Source organism: Sitophilus oryzae, unplaced genomic scaffold (genome assembly GCF_002938485.1).
Source record: "Sitophilus oryzae breed Bouriz unplaced genomic scaffold, Soryzae_2.0 scaffold_1720_pilon_pilon, whole genome shotgun sequence".
Taxonomy (NCBI): Eukaryota; Metazoa; Arthropoda; class Insecta; order Coleoptera; family Curculionidae; genus Sitophilus; species Sitophilus oryzae.
Genome location: NW_022146414.1, coordinates 917,826 through 934,200, shown reverse-complemented (window position 1 = coordinate 934,200; position 16,375 = coordinate 917,826). Strand labels below are relative to the sequence as shown.

The 16,375-nt window shown below is 31.3% G+C and overlaps 3 protein-coding genes across 9 annotated transcripts; 2 read left to right on the top strand and 1 right to left on the bottom strand.

The window, feature by feature from the left end:
- Positions 1 to 821: 821 nt before the first annotated feature.
- Positions 822 to 14,530, bottom strand: LOC115881417 (MAP kinase kinase kinase mkh1-like). The gene is made up of 9 exons (XM_030898878.1): positions 14,349 to 14,530; positions 13,957 to 14,162; positions 13,710 to 13,897; positions 13,455 to 13,654; positions 5,902 to 6,162; positions 4,049 to 5,327; positions 2,932 to 3,087; positions 1,458 to 1,664; positions 822 to 953 (listed from the first exon to the last, which is right to left on the bottom strand). Exons 1-9 carry the CDS (start codon positions 14,432 to 14,434, stop codon positions 837 to 839), a joined length of 2,700 nt encoding a protein of 899 aa, XP_030754738.1. The 5' UTR covers positions 14,435 to 14,530; the 3' UTR covers positions 822 to 836.
- Positions 7,174 to 10,356, top strand: LOC115881421 (solute carrier family 25 member 35-like). 4 transcript variants are annotated; one of them, XM_030898888.1, is made up of 5 exons: positions 7,174 to 7,190; positions 7,674 to 7,939; positions 7,999 to 8,237; positions 8,657 to 8,879; positions 9,576 to 10,356. In XM_030898888.1, the coding sequence occupies exons 2-5, from the start codon at positions 7,696 to 7,698 to the stop codon at positions 9,803 to 9,805; spliced, it is 936 nt and encodes a 311-aa protein (XP_030754748.1). In that variant the 5' UTR covers positions 7,174 to 7,190; positions 7,674 to 7,695; the 3' UTR covers positions 9,806 to 10,356. The 4 variants fall into 4 exon arrangements, with proteins under 4 accessions (XP_030754748.1, XP_030754747.1, XP_030754749.1 ...); XM_030898887.1 differs by having other exon boundaries at positions 7,175 to 7,190; positions 7,652 to 7,939; XM_030898889.1 differs by lacking the exon at positions 7,174 to 7,190 and adding an exon at positions 7,197 to 7,319.
- Positions 14,531 to 14,608: 78 nt separating the features above from the next.
- On the top strand, positions 14,609 to 16,192 carry LOC115881420 (palmitoyltransferase ZDHHC23). Of its 4 annotated transcripts, none has more exons than XM_030898881.1 (4): positions 14,609 to 14,862; positions 14,953 to 15,489; positions 15,544 to 15,720; positions 15,779 to 16,192. In XM_030898881.1, exons 1-4 carry the CDS (start codon positions 14,753 to 14,755, stop codon positions 16,029 to 16,031), a joined length of 1,077 nt encoding a protein of 358 aa, XP_030754741.1. In that variant the 5' UTR covers positions 14,609 to 14,752; the 3' UTR covers positions 16,032 to 16,192. The 4 variants fall into 4 exon arrangements, with proteins under 4 accessions (XP_030754741.1, XP_030754744.1, XP_030754742.1 ...); XM_030898884.1 differs by having other exon boundaries at positions 14,640 to 14,862; positions 14,973 to 15,489; XM_030898882.1 differs by having other exon boundaries at positions 14,644 to 14,862; positions 14,939 to 15,489.
- The last annotated feature ends 183 nt before the right edge of the window (positions 16,193 to 16,375 follow it).

Here is a 16,375-nt window from a genome sequence, read left to right as displayed (position 1 = left end):
ATTTCTTTTAAAAATGTTTCTGGAAAAATACTACTTTTTTTCTTTTATTATTTGTTTATTTTATGTAAAACAGCGTTAAAAACTCGTCTATTTTTAGGTACAAAAAATATATACAAAATCAATTATTACTTATACAAATATATACAATATACAATAATGATTCAATATCAAAATAGTTATTACAGAAGAAATACATCCATTTTAGAAAGGCACTGTAGTACTGTCTTCAAGTTTATTTTTATATGAGATACTAATAAATAAATATTTTGCATATAGGTAATACCTTTTTGCAGTGGCGGCTCGTGAGTTCCGTATTTTTAGTGCATAAAAAACGGATATTTTTTGTGCATAAAGTCTATCTTTCTAGTTATCATGCTAGAAATGACGTCATTATAGACTCGTATTAAAATATAACGTAAAAATATAATCATGCATTTAATTATATACAACACGATCGAATATAATATATATAATAATATAATATAATAATAATAACAGTTGGGGGTTTATTACTAAAAAAATAAATAGGATATATCAATTTCATAAATTATACCCCTTTGTTTCAATAGCGTATATATAGATAAAATATATTTTAAACATCAAAGGTCGGAAAATACTTGTCAAATGAAATATAAAGGCAATGAAAGTTCAAAATTCATTTAGCGGTAAAACAAAACCAATTATTGCTACCACATTCAGAAAAGTGACCGAAATAGTTAATTATATCACAAATTGCAAACATTAAGGCACATCAGTCTAGTAACTGAACAATCTGTCTAAGTTCGTCAACTACCTGGACCATTTCTGGTCGTTTCTTTTATTGTCTTCGAGGCACTTTAACGCCAATTTAAACAGCTTTTCGGCAAATTAATATTGTCATGTTCCCAAGATCCTATCGTCCTATCTAGTATGGGTTCAATATCTTCTTCACATTTATCCAGCATGTATGTTACCTAGGTACATTTTTTTATAAATAAAAGTCAAAGTTGACATATGACATGTTGATACAAAGTTGATATATTCTATTCAGAGTGTAATTTTCTATCGAATAAAGTAAAAAAATACCGAGGGTACCATTTAAAAATTAAAAGTTGTAGTCAATTCTGGTGAAACAGGAAGTGGCCGAAAACAATTGCATACCCATCAATCAATCCTAACTTATATCATATACTACTACCAAATCTCGTTTTTTTATATGAAAAAATAAGTTATAGGGGTGAGCTACTTTTGAGAAACGCCCGGTATACTATAGTAGTTTAATTAATATTACGCGATATTTTTAATATTAACTAAAGTTGACCGTCAAGTCAAAAAACTTATAATCACTATTACTTTCTGACCTCCCCCTATAGACCTTAGAGCAAACATGGCAGCTACCATAATTAGTGTTTCTGCGCACGTTCATGCTCAATCTCTTTACCTCTATATCTCTGAATAGAACGTATATTTCTACTTACCAAATCTATCCCTTGTCTTTTTGTATCAATTGGAGGCAATGACGTCATCAGTTCTACTAGAACGACGCCGAAACTGTACGTGTCCAGTTTAATGGAAATGTCACCTCTGAGACATTCCGGTGACATATATGCTGAAGTACCGAACGGAGCCGTATAAGTGTCAGTTTTCTGATTGGGTAGCAGTTTTATGATTCCAAAGTCGCCAAGCTAAAAACAGTGTGTGTCATAATATACAGTTTGCAAGAAATGTTTTTTTGATTATTGAATTGTTGAATAAAAATTTATTCCCTTAAAGCTCCATCTTCAACACAAACGTTGCAGATAAAACATAGAGTGTGGACAGCAAGTTTGAACAAATTTTAGAACTGCACAAACTTGGAAGGTTGAGTTAAAAGTTTCAGCTACTCACAACGATTTGTTTGTGGTTTTATTTTAATTTTAATCAGCTAATCAAATACAAATAATCTCAGGCCTACGGCAGTGTTCACATGAATTTCTCAGTGAGCTCCTTGACCTGTACGAGTCTTTCTTGCTTATGGCGAGTAAAATCAAAAGAATACAGTGACAGAGAAAAGAAAAGTCAGGCCTACGAGATGATTATTGAAAAGTTCAAGGAGGTGGACTCTGAAGCGACAAGAGATAAAGTAACGAAAAAAAAAATAATTCACTATTAGAGGCGTAGTTTAGACGTTTGACTTGACTTTTTAAGTTATTTAAAAATAGCGAACACTAACCACAACGTGTTTTCTTCATGATATGACAGAATACAAAAGTGAAATACTACAGAACACATAAGTAAACAATACAAAGACAAGTTATTGTAATGTGGACACAACTTGTTCTGTACGATTTATCTGCAACGTTTTGACGCCGCAAGCAAATCGTATGATAAGTCATTGCGTGTGGACCGTACTTTACCTTTTAGGTCAAAATGTATAAAATATGGTTTCCTTTTTATTTATTTAATGAAATCGATTTTTTTGAGATTTAGTAGGTTTTTGCTCTGACGGACTTTTGGACTTTTGACGATTAGCGAAGAGTTGACAACACGGCGCAAGACCGCCTACAGAACTGCCGTCAGTCCTCTAGACGGTCTTCCGTTTTAACTGACAAGTAAAATGCTAAATGTAGACGGGACTTTAGCACTGTTGCCAACCCGGCGGTTTCCCACTAGATCTAACAAAAATGTTATATATTCTAAACAACAATTTTTTTCAAAATTTGCATCAATAATCACATAATTCTAATATATTCTTAAAGCACCTAGGCATAGAATCGCCTAGAAAGTAACATTAAATCACGTGACGAGAGCCTTACCAAAAAATATTAAAATAGGCGACACAGCAAAATTTCAGTTTCATTGCCGATTCTAGCGGTTTTATATAGACGAATCTAACGTGTATTAAACTTCCGAGAGATGGCAACCAAGGACTTTAGACATGCAAAAAGTGGGGTTATGTGACAAAGTATTTACCTTTGGATTATTATCTCCATCTAATAAAATATTAGCAGACTTGATATCCCTGTGTATAATCGGAGTTGAAAAGGCTGTATGAAGATATGCTATAGCCTCAGCTGTTCCTATTGATATTTTTAACCTCTGCTGCCATGGTAATTTCTGGGGATTTTCCTAAAAAAAAAAATACACTCACAATAAATACAAAAAAATACCAAACTTTAAGCGTAGTTTACACGGGCAAGTAAATTATCGCAAGTATATGTCTGAGAGCACTTCTACCAAACTTGCATCATGTAAACAGTATCCGAAAGCACTCTCCCAGCAAGTCACAAAACTGGCGGGGAAGTGGTTGCGACGAAAGACGCTTGCAAGTATAAACACGCTGGGAGAGTGCTCTGGCAAGTTAAAATTTATTTCCGTCTTGTTGAAAGTTTTTGGTGCAAGTGATTTTCGAAGGCGTGTTAAATAACGATACTAAAATGGAGTATGTGGTTGAAAGAAGATACCATCACTTTGATTAATTTATTTGAAGGATTTCCGGAATTGTGGCAATAAAATCGAAAATTTACAGAGATAAAGCTAAAAAGCAAAAAGCAATCAAATTTACAGCTGACAAATTCAACACAACTGAGGCTGAGATTCAGCGGAAGCTAAATAATATTCGTATCCAAGCAAACCAGGAGTGGAACAAAATTATAAAAAGAAAAAGTAAAATCGACTACTGACATTCGCAGAAAATTGTTTAAATGCTTTGGGTCTTCATTTCTTATTTTTTTTAATAACATCGCGTAAGCTCCAAGACTAGGCCTTCTGGCAATCCATTCTTTAACCCATATATTCTTTTTCTAGATTTTCTTGACTGTTTGCGTAAAATTGCAACAAGAAGAGCAGTGGCTGCAGCTCTCTTTTTACGGCGCTACATTTTTCTTCTAAACGATATACTTGTGCAATATATACTATACCGTGTATACGTGCATGCAATTTCTTGCTCAAAGCATATGCCTAGAAAGTACTTGTTGCAAGAAATTGCTTTAAAATTTGCTTAAATGTAAACACTATCGCAAGTTACTCTAGCAAGTTCTATCGCAATTTTCTATCCCGTGTAAACTACGCTTTAGCCTAAAAAACTTACTTTTAATATATCACACAGTGTACCCCCTGGAACATACTCGTATACCAAACAATACGTCGGACCATCGCAAGAATATCCCAATAAAGACACCAAATTTTTATGTTTGTATTTACTCAAAAACTCCACTTCATTCTTAAATTGTTTCGTCACTTGATCATCTTCGTTTACCACTTCAACATTCTCCAAAAATATTTTTTTAACTGCCAAAAATTCGTGTGCCAGACCAGTCGCTAAAAACACCGAACCAAACGCACCTTTACCCAGAAACCTTCCTTCATCTTCTATACTTTTAAAAGGAGTATCACTAAAATTATTTGTTGCATGTTCTAACTCACAGTACCTAAAATGAGGTAGTTCCGTGTTTAACGAAAGATTTGGTAACGGAGATGGACATTTGTTCGAACTGCCAGACGAATTCTTCGAGTCCGAGTCATATATTTGAACTGAACCTGAAGCTTGATCGCTTTGAGTGTTTAACAGACTCAAATTCGGAATAATATTTGAACTAGATATGTTCTCATTTAGGTTAAGAACATCTAAGTCGGGAAGTGAACCTTCTAGGATACTGTCACCAGTTTGGTCACTTAATAATTGTGATAAAGGTGGTATTGGTGCGTTACTCTCTATTAAACTTGCAGAGTTATTTAAAATTTGACTAAACGCTGGTGTAAATGAGTTACTAGTGGACTGATCATTATTATCAGAAATTGAATCGAGAGAATTTAGAATTTCCGATATGTTAGGTAAATTAACTGAAGAAATTTCGTTTTTAACTTCACTCTCTTGTAGAAGAACAGAGAAATTTGGCATAACATCCGAGTTTTGAACATGGTTCACAGGTTCCTTTGGTTTTTCTTTCTGGATAACTACAGGCGCATTAAAATCTCTTCCTTCATTGTTATCTACTTCACTAATAACAATTTTCGGGATGCCTTGTGCAGGAAGAGCTACTGTTTCATCAGATTTTTTTCGAATCTTGTTAATAGCAATCTCGGGATAATTAATTTTATCTAAATCTCTTTCGATTTCTTCCAAATGTCGATCAACGCGTCCCGGCAAGTTTGTAGTTATTGCCCTTGCCGGTCCATTGACAGGTCTCGGGGGAGGTGGTTGGTTTATTAATTTCGATACGTAATCTGCTGCTTGAAACAGTTCGGCTTTAACCAGTAAGTACCTCAAAATGCCTAGATTGGCTCTGATCTTTCCTGAGGTACCCCACTCCTGTATTAAGATTTCTGTACAGGATTTGTTAGGTTCAGAACCAGCCTGTTCGATGATCCTAAAACGATTAGAATTAGTACGTGAATATACAGGGTCCTGCAACAGTATGTCGGGCACTTGTAGTTCCTACAATAAAAAACCTTGAATTTTGTACAAACCTTATTATTACTTATCAGGAGAATATTTACTGCATGGTGGCTCAAAAAAATGTGAGTGGATCGGTATTTTTTTTTAAATGGGACACCCTGTATATTATTGCATTTTTGCGTCTTTATTGATTACTTCACATAATCCTAAGAAATTATTAAATAAGTTTTGATAGTTTCAAAGATAATAATAAGTAAATAAACAATATATATTTTTCAACTTTTTTAAAAAATTATGAACAGAAACCTTGCAAAACACGAAAATACATACTATACGTATGCAATTAAACCAAATTTCTGAGTTCGTTTTTTCCTAGAGATGCCTGACACACTTTTGCAGGACCTTATATAAAAACATTTGAGTAAAAAGACTCAGGAAGGATCTAAATAATTTATAACAGGTATATAAATAATAAAATTGACTCTTTTCCTATTCCTTTATTAGTTTTTTTTATTCAAAATGGTTTAAACAAAATGAAAACTAACTTGAAATGTTCAGAGTTGTACTTGGGCAGATTATCTGGTTTTACATCAGCTACAAAAGTTGTAGAACTCAATTGCTTCGGTATTATAGCCATTAGATCTTTCCAATAATCGGCAAAATCTAGTAGTCTTGCTAATTCCCTCGTTACACTTGGAGGCAACTTCCGAATCTCCAATTTTGGATCATACACAGGTTCCGCCATAACGTTTGGATAGTATATAAATACACAAAGTGATAGAGATTGGTATTCCGCGCGGGTTTCACTACAATAAATTGCATTTTGTTTTTGTTATTTTATTTAGGAACTAGTTTATATGATCAATAGTTTTAGGCTTTCATTTTATTATATTACAAGATCCATTTTTTTAATTCAATAATAATAAACAAATTTAGTGTTCTGTTACAAATACAAATATTTCTTGAGTATTTATATCTATATTTCTTTGGTTTGTTATTGTAACTCTGTATTGTCTTAACTGGTCAAATAATTATTAGGTATGTAAATCAATTTATCAATAACAAGAAATAAATTTAAAATCCTGTATTCATTATTCATCATTTTTTATATTCTTTTCTTTCATTATTCTCTTATTTTTAGGATACAATTCAAACAAAAAACAAAAATAGTAACAAAATGTTTCTCTACTATTTTACAAAGAATTAATTTTTTTCTCACATGAATCTTTGTATTTTGCTATTAAATGTACCTATATTTTCAATATTTACTACATTTTGTAGAAAAAGGGGTACCGAAAAAGGTATTATTTCCGTAATTCCTAGTCAGCTATGAAAAGGATCTTTAAATATTTATTTACTTGTTGGTGAACTATGGTGAGATGATAAATAAACCAAATTTAGGCAAGACTTACCAGGAAAGGCGAACACAATAATTTTATTTTTAATTAATTTTAAGATTTTTTATTTACTTCTTCGCATTTGAAATTTGAAGCGGAAATAATCACGATCACCATAATAAATAACCTAAAACACATCTAAAATCACAAAACATATTCTAAAATCACCGGAAATCACAACAATCACGAAATGACACCAACATAAATGTCATTTCTTGAACTAGATGTTTGCTTATCAGTCGCCACTGCCGTATTTTTGGTTGCCTATAGATTTTTCCATTGTCAACTTTTATATGTCTATGGGATTTTAAATTATAGAATAATATATGATCAAAATTTTTATATGAACCAAATTAAGTATGTGATTAAAATTTTAGGTTATGTGATGTGATATGTGATAGTCTGTGGTGATAGTGATGTGATATGTGATCCATAAAGTTAAGTATTAAAAGATGTAATCTATTTTATTCAAATTTTATTAGTTTTTCAACTCTGATTTGTAATTTTAAAAAACTATAAATTTATGCAATAGTGATAAGGTATACCAGTGATAATACAGAGTAAACGTAAATATTTTACATATTCTCGATTTCGTAGTTATCACTAACAAATTAACACTTAAAATACGTAAAGCAGTACTTAACTAATCTACTTCTACTTGCTAATAAGAAAATAACGCAACAGCTTTCTTATCTGTTTTAACTAATTGCGTATAAGAAGAATGGACATACATAATTGTATCTAATCCAATATTATTTACATTGATGTAATCAAGACAATTTCATCATTTACTGTGTTCTTTAGAAGACGCGAGATAAATTATGCCAATTAAGTCTTTACAAATAGTATTGCGAGATAAAAATTATAATGACAAATTAAAGAATTTGTATTACAATAGAGTTATTCTAATACTACTCCAGTCTCTGTGCTATCCTGTGCAAAATGGAATTTCTAATTGGAGGAACAGCCGCTATGGGTGCATGCATATTCACGAACCCTTTGGAAGTATTAAAAACAAGGCTACAGCTACAGGGTGAATTAAAAGAAAAAGGTACACACGCAGTGCATTATAAAAATGTTTTTCATGCCGGTTACGTGGTTGTAAAGAACGATGGTATCCTTGCCCTTCAAAAAGGGCTAGTTCCTGCTCTAGCTGTTCAGTTGGTATTAAATGGAGCGAGATTAGGTATTTTTTTTAAAAATATTTAAAATATATAACATGCTAAAAGCAATAGTATTCTACAGGTTGTTACGGGGTAGCTGATACATATGGATACTTAAGGGATAAACAGGGAAAAACAATATTCATACAGAGTGTTGTCATAACTGGCTGTGGTGCTGTCCTAGGACAGGTCTTATCTAGTCCCTTCTTTCTGGTAAAGACTCATTTACAGTCGCAAGCGACACAAACTATAGCGGTTGGACATCAGCATAATCATGAAGGAACATTCAAGGCATTAGCAAACATTTATAGAAAAAATGGGGTATGTTGAAATATTCTAAATTTGGCTAGCTGTCCCCTAAATTGATGATGAATAAAATAAATTAATCCTCTGTTCAGTTTTTACATCAGAATCTGAAAATCAGTTTGATAATTAAATAATTTATTTATTAGACAATAATCTAGAATAATAATCTTCTAGAGTATGTCCCCGGATTGTCTTAAAAAAAAGCAAAAAATTAATAATAATTTTCTCTAAGACGGAATGGAAATTTGGAAAAGAATAAATGGGATTAACCATTATAAACAAGCAAAATCTTTTATGAAGAATGCATTTTTTTCAAAATGTCAATAATAAAAAAGTTTTTCCTCTTGTAATCGGGGACATACTTAATTTTATTTATTCATTTAGTGGACGACTAGACAGATAGGTATTTTAAATTTCTTATAAACACATTTCAGGTCAGAGGTCTATACAGAGGTGCTTTGGCATCAGTGCCAAGAGCATTTGTAGGGGGTTCAAGTCAATTAGTTTCATTCGATTATGCCAAAAGATTCATCGAGTACGCGGGAATCACCGAAAATTTCCTATTAAAATCATTTCTAGGCAGTATGGTCGGAGGGGTTGTTATAAGTGTGGCAATGACGCCGTTTGATCTTATTCTAACAAGACTGTATAATCAACGTAAGTATATATAGTTCTTCTCGCGTAACTTTTTCCTTTATGGCTTAAAACGGTCCGTCAAGGCGATACCAGAGCAGCTTTTATAATAAATTTAAGTTTATACAGATTGTTAACTGGACAGTTACTTATAGGGATTTATATATAGCATTACTTAGAATGGCAGCACTGCCTATTGAGAACGCATGCACTTATAGGGTTTTCTGGACTCGTCCCGTCGCGTCGCGTCGTCTATCGACGAGCGGGCCGAGGTTGCCATATTTCAACCGTAAAGCTCTTGCCGCGAGTAATAAACAAATTAACAACATGTATAAGTAAAAACAGAGTGAGATTAAATATAAGTGCAAATATTTTCATGACTTGTAGATCTTGATAAAAGTAACATATGACCTCTTTACCTTTTTTAAATAAGTTTAAAATAACTGAGTTATTTTACTTTGAAAATTTAAAAAAATATATTATTTAGATATGTGTTTTAGCTAAAAATTAAAAAAAAATAATTTTTTTCGAAAATGACAAATTTTCAATTTCATCAATGTCATCAATGACATTGACATCTTTGATTGACATTATAACTTTAATTCTCCCTAGCTCTATATTTCTGAGTTTATTAGATAATCTAAAAAAAAGGAAAAATTACGTAAAACTAACTATACTATTATAGTAAATAATATTAATCTGGTATTAAAATATTTACAGCTATTGATTCAAATGGGAAAGGTATACTCTACAATGGTTACTTGGACTGTGTCACGAAAATTTACAAATCAGAAGGACTGCTAGCTTTCTACAAAGGCCTTGGCCCGATGTACTTAAGATTAGGGCCCCATACTGTGCTGTGTTTAGTGTTCTGGGATCAACTAAGATCTCTATATAACAAATATTTCTTACAGGACCAAATCAGTAGCAAAGTTGACAAGCTGGCATAGTTATGAGCGTTTTTATTTTTTGTAAAAGGGCTGTAATAGTATATTGTTTTATTAGGAGTAAAAATTACTGCTGTACGTTTGACAGGCGAGGCACAAAAAGGACGTTTTTATTCCGAATAGAACATGATCTATTTTTTTTCAAACGTCACAAATAATATAAAAAGTACCTTATAAGTAATAATTATGTATATATCGAGCAACAATTGTTGGATTCAACATTTATTTAATGTCAGTTTAATAATATATTTTCATACTTTTGTGCTTATGCGTAAAAGTGCTTTAATTTTATGCCTAGACGTTAAAATGACCTTTTTATATTATCACGTGGCAGAAATTAATACTTTTGTGACGTTTCAAAAAAAAATTATCTCGTTTAAAATTCTCTGTTTTTTTCTACCTTAATCAGTACAAATAACTAACAGTTACTGTGATATTTTAACTAAAGAGATGTTTATTGAGTTATAATTTAGTATTGTATCTGATGATATTTTATTGTGCATAATTGAGATTTTATTTTTAAAATACATATGGCATTATTATTATTAAAAGGATTAATTGTGTTTTATTGCCTTATTCTCTTTAAAGAGTTTTTGTTTAGTCATCCCCAATGAATATAGTTTGTACCATGTATTTTTCCATGATTCGCTTAAGCAATAAAAAAAGGTAATTTTCGAAATAAATATATGTTTATCTAAGTAAAAACAGAGCTATAAGCATGCAATAAGACCATATTATTTGAACAATTTTTATTTAAATTGTTCTTTAAATGCAGCTAAAATGAAATTACTAAAAATACAGAGTAGCTCATTAATTATTAAAATCTTCATTTTTTAATTTTGCGTCTAAAAGAAAAATAAAATATACAGGGTGTTGCATTTAAAAAAATGATATTTTAAATATTGCGATATCGGCGACGACGCCATAAAAATTTTCTTGTATAAGATAAAGTTATTTTTCCTTTGCGTTGACCTTGATGTTTAGCATAGAGAAATATAAAATAATTTTTTATTTTAGTTACTTTATGATGTAGGAAAATATCTCTAGTTTTTAACCACTTTTCGGATATGGCGTTTTTAACCAAAGTTTCAGTAAATATGAAATAGAATGGCAACACCGTATCGTACTAGAAATAAAAATAGCGCGTATGGTATATCTCAAGTCAGCTGGAATAGATTGGAACTCTTAATTTCGGCACGGTCTTTGTCGGCATTGTTGGGACAAAGGAATTAGAGTATTAATACTTCTAATTGATTTCAGAAATACTATACTATATGCAGAATTTTATGCTGAATCCAAATCTGTGCAGGAAAACTGGGGGTGCAATTTAAAAAAAACTTAAAACTTTATCATAACTTTTTTTGGGACACCCTGTATACAGCAAAAGGTATTACCCAGCAAAATATTTTTAGGATATGCCCCTCTATAAAACCATGCAATATTTGCATAAAACTTTTTTCATATCTTCGACAACGTCGACGATATTACACTTCCTCGCACTAATATGCCACCCTGTATATTGGGCATTATATTGAAATAGATATAGAGCCCCGACTACACCTAACGTTTTACCTTACTCTTAAGCCCCGTTCTCAGAACTGCGTCGTGTCGCTGGCTACGCAGTTTGACATTTCAAACAAGTTTCAAACAACCAATGAGAGCTGTACTAAATTTAAAATTAACAGCTGTTTGAATTTTGTACAAATCTGATTGGTTCTTTTGATGTGTCGCTGGCGCAGTCGCTGTTCTGAGAACGGGGCTTTACATGTTCAAAATCTATCAAGTAAAAACTTGTGTGGAGACGAAAAAATCTTTTATTTAACCCTGTCCAAGCACAGTTACTAAAAAAAAATATTGGGACATATTTTGAAAAACCAAAATATTCTTAATTCAGACAATAACGTAGCGTCTACCTAACAGCACATTTTTATCCACTGTCTAGGTATTTTTCGTTTGAGTAAAAGCGTTACCATACACGATATCAAACGTCAAAATAAGATAAAGCATGGATAAAGTATTGTGAGAAAAACTATAGTAAACATTTAGGACTATACTAAGCTCTGGAAAATATATGTCAAAACAAAAATCAATATGATACTAATTTATTTTCTTCGTTTTATGCATGGAATGTATAAGTGCAGCAACATATTTAAAATATATGACATGTAGACAGGATATGATAATATCTACCTTAAATTACTTAAATATATTTTTAATCTACTCTATTAGGCAGAATACTTTTCTGTAATTTCTTAGTCGAGCACGAAATCTGAACGTTAGTTTGTTAAGACTAGATCTTAATAATAAAATCTAATAAGTAAAAACAATAGAGACGAAAAAATTTAAGTATCAGTTGCTTTAAGAGGAAAAAAATAACATATAATATATAAAAAAATCTATAAAATAATGAAAGCCAATTATACATATACATATTGTCATACAATTCATATTGGTACTAATCTCATATTCTTGCAACTACTAAAAGTATATATTATTTAAAAACCACTTGTATAAAATAATTTTGAGCTGAACAACAATAATTGGGGATATATCGATATTGCAGATACTCTAACTATATATAAATCTAAAATTTCACTTTCTAAACTCTCAAAATAATAAATTTCTATCTTTCTAATGCTATATACTTTCCCCAACAACAAACATACCTCACCCATCTACGTTAAATAAATATATAAGTAACCTTTCTTAAATATTTTACAGTAACAATACAGTTTTTTTTCGAAACTAGATGATTCACCTAGTTTTCATCTATTACTTTATACACATACATACAAATAATAAGGAGAAAACTAAAATTGTACCCAATTTGCATTGTTTGATGACGATGCACTGAAAAGCAGAAAAAAATTGATATTTTTTAATCGTCTACCCATAAATAAAGACTGTTTAACGAGCCAGGGAAGATTTTGAACAGATGACATTCAAAAAATGACAGAAAATACTATATTATATGATATATAATATATTGTGAATAAAAAATGTATCTTCACGTTGAACAGACTTTTACAAGAAGATCAATAAAAGCTGGCGTGCACGTCATCAAAATATTTGACAAATGTACGTGGCAATGTTGCCACAGCTACTTTTTTACTTTGACTTTTGGCAAAAAAGTCAAACAAAATTCATAATTTTGTCACTGACTGTTCCTTCAATTTTTTTTTAAATTTTTTTAATCTACATTATTACTTTGTCAATGATTATTACACAAATTCTAATTAAATGAAATTATTAGCAAGTTTTCTGAATGAAATCTGAAAAATGTATATAGTATTCACTTTTTGTGAGAAGCTATTCAGTCTGGAAACTGATAATGAGCACAGCAAATATATTTTTTGATAGATATTTTCAAAGCAAATATTAAGAAACAATGCCAATTTTTACCTCTGTTTAACAACAAAAGAAACTCTACTATTCTACCATGATCTCTTTCCTGTTAAAAATAATTGAGTAGAGACGAGATAAGTTACAGTCAAATTTGTCAAAGAAAACAAAAGAATAAAATTGAAAATGACAAATGAAGATTTGCACACAAAAATCTCATGACAACTGGCAACATTGTTAATAGTTTCAACATCTTTAATGAGGTACAGGCCAATTTTTATTGAGTTCCCTATACACATAAATTACTTACTTTGAAGAAGCCGATGTAAATTCACCCCAAGAATCACCTGACACTGTTGTTTCGCTTTTTGGTACATGCGCGGGTGATCCCGATGGAGAAGATCCAGGGGGAGGGGGTAGTTTACCACTAGGAGGTGGTGGTAATAACCCTAAACCACCGGAAGGTGATTTTGTCTTATTTTTTGAATTATTATCCCCACCATCCTTTTTCTAGAGACAATTATGCATCGTAATTACTTATAAAACAATAACTTTATGTACTTACCGTAATTTTCATGTTGATTTTTATAGTTTCGCCCTCTTTAAAGCCTAAATCCAGAGAAGGACCGCCAGCAGGTTCTTCGCTGATCTGTTTTTCTTTCTTTAACCATTTGAAGTGGTCTTGTAATGCCACATTGAGATCAAAAGAATCTGATCTATCTCCAAACCCAATACCAATAAACGCAGTTCTGCCTAAAAAGTTAAGAGTATTATAACATTTAAAAAACAAACAATGGCTGAAGAAATTATACCATTGTCATCTTGTATACGTAGCACAAAATATCTTGAAGAATCGCTAACTGCCTCTATTGCTATGCCTGGATATGTCTCAATAGGACATTTTGCAAACAATTCTCCGCTGTTTTTATCCTCCAACTTAATAGCGAGTTCGTTTCCTTTTGAAATCAGCCTCATTCGTCCAGTCCATGAGGGTTCAGCTAAATTCCAATCTGCAGCACTAAAATACAAAATAAAAATTAATGTGCTCAGTTGTGTTATTAAAGTGTTGTTGACGTTATTAGGATTTACAAGAAATATTGTTTGTTTTCAATTATAATTCGAAGAAAACTCGACAAACATTAGCGGAAGTGGGCGGATTTTTTGTAAATAAAAACAGGGTCTTATTTACAAAACACCTACTTACCGATATCCTCTGTTGGAAGACCTGGGAGGAATGTTAAACACAAACACTTCAGGTTTTACTAATAATACACTTTCATAGGATTCCATATCGCTAAATTAAACACTGAATTTTTATTCGGACAACCAAGATGTTGATAAATTATCATCTGTTATTGACAAACGACTGAAATGACATTGACAAGGAGAGACTTTAGGCCCTTTCAATTTCATTTTTCATTTGAATCGATTGCGTATTAATGACTATGTTCCTAATTTTATATATGACTATGTTGCTATCTTCACAAGAAACTAGACAGTCAGCTGATGTTGATGTCGCTTTTTTCTAACCAACAATGTTTTAAGAATTTATGGGATTTTATGTGGTACTTATTATAAAATCGTTTTCTAATTGTGAGAATAATAGTAATGGACGATGAAACTTTATGTTGCTGTGAATATTATGACTCGTTTAAAGAGCGAAACCATATATTAGCTTGCTGTTGCAACTGTGTAGATTTAGATGAAGCAGTGGATAGGTAACTTGTGTAAATATTTGGCTCTGTAATCAAGAATGATACATTTTTTTAAGATAATTAGTTAAGTATTCATTAGTTTATGTATTTTAGCTTGATTCGAGGTAAAAAAGTTTCAGATAACAATAAAACTGGACTATTAAACACTATGCAAGACAGGCTCAGAGTACCGTGGCGAGGTGGTGCCAAGCAGGTGGCTTTTGATTCAATTCTACCAGTTATAATATTACCTAGTATGCTACTGTTAGGATCGATAAGTCTTTGGTGGACTGTATTCTCATTTACAACAGTAGCAATATTTTTATCTCTAATTTTTAATTTTCTCATAAAGACTATTCCCAACACAAAGTTTTTCTTTGTTTGGACGGTAACTTCGATGGTATTACTCTATTTTATTTTTGAATTTATTGTAATACCATTTCTGGAAATACTGGTAGAAGAGAATATTTTACTAAGTGCTCTGATATTTGGATTTATTATTTGTTTATATACAACAAAGATTCGAGCCAATGAGTTAACATCACTGGGCACAGAAGAGTGTGAAAGTTCAGTAGGAAAAGAAGTTGGTGGTTTTTACAATTGTAGGATTTGTGATAATAAAATCCCTGATAAAGATCACCATTGTGTTTGGTATGTGTTTCAATAAAAAAACTTTTATATAATAAAATATTAACTTTCTTTTAGGTTTGACTGTTGCATAAGTAAGCATAATCAATGCTGCTTCATTGCAGCCTTATTTTTTGCTATTGCAGCCTTGCTTTATAGTTCAAACTTAACACTAACCTCTGTATGCCATCCTTTTGAATTTTACAAAACTATATTGTTGCCAGATGATTGTTCTGATGTATATTACCAGTTCGAGTAAGTAATGTTTAATGCATTTCTTGAATGTATATTTTATGAAAGTAATATTTTTTAGGCTGGCATTATCGTTTGTATCAGCAATATATAGTATTGCCATAGCAATATTATTAACAGTTATTCTTTTGCAACAAATATTTTTGGTGTCTATTGGCATGTCTTTAAAAGAATGGAATAAACTGTCAATCATTTCCAAGCTGTGTCTTGGACTGAATACCAAAAGAATACACAACAGAGGGTTTTTGAAAAACTGGTCAAAAATAATATGTTGGAATAAGTATCAGTATCATCCGCTCAATAGAGAAGTATGATATCATCAGAAAGGACTGAAAAATTAAGCAGCGCTATAATTTGGGCTATATATAATATATAAACTATAAATAGTTGTAGTTTTTTAAGCAAAGTTTTATTTTTGAAATTCAAAAATGCAATAAGTTATTTTTATACTTTTAGTAAAAGTTATCATATAAAATTTCTTGTTTTTTTTCTTTCTCTCAGTCAATAGTTCTTCTCACGTAACTATTCGTCGTTTTGATATCTAGTAACCAAGCATGGCCGAGTAAAAAACCCAACATAAAAAATACATTTTTTACAGTTTTGAAAAAATTTACACAAAGTTAATCATGGTGGCAGAGATAATTACTAATATATTAAC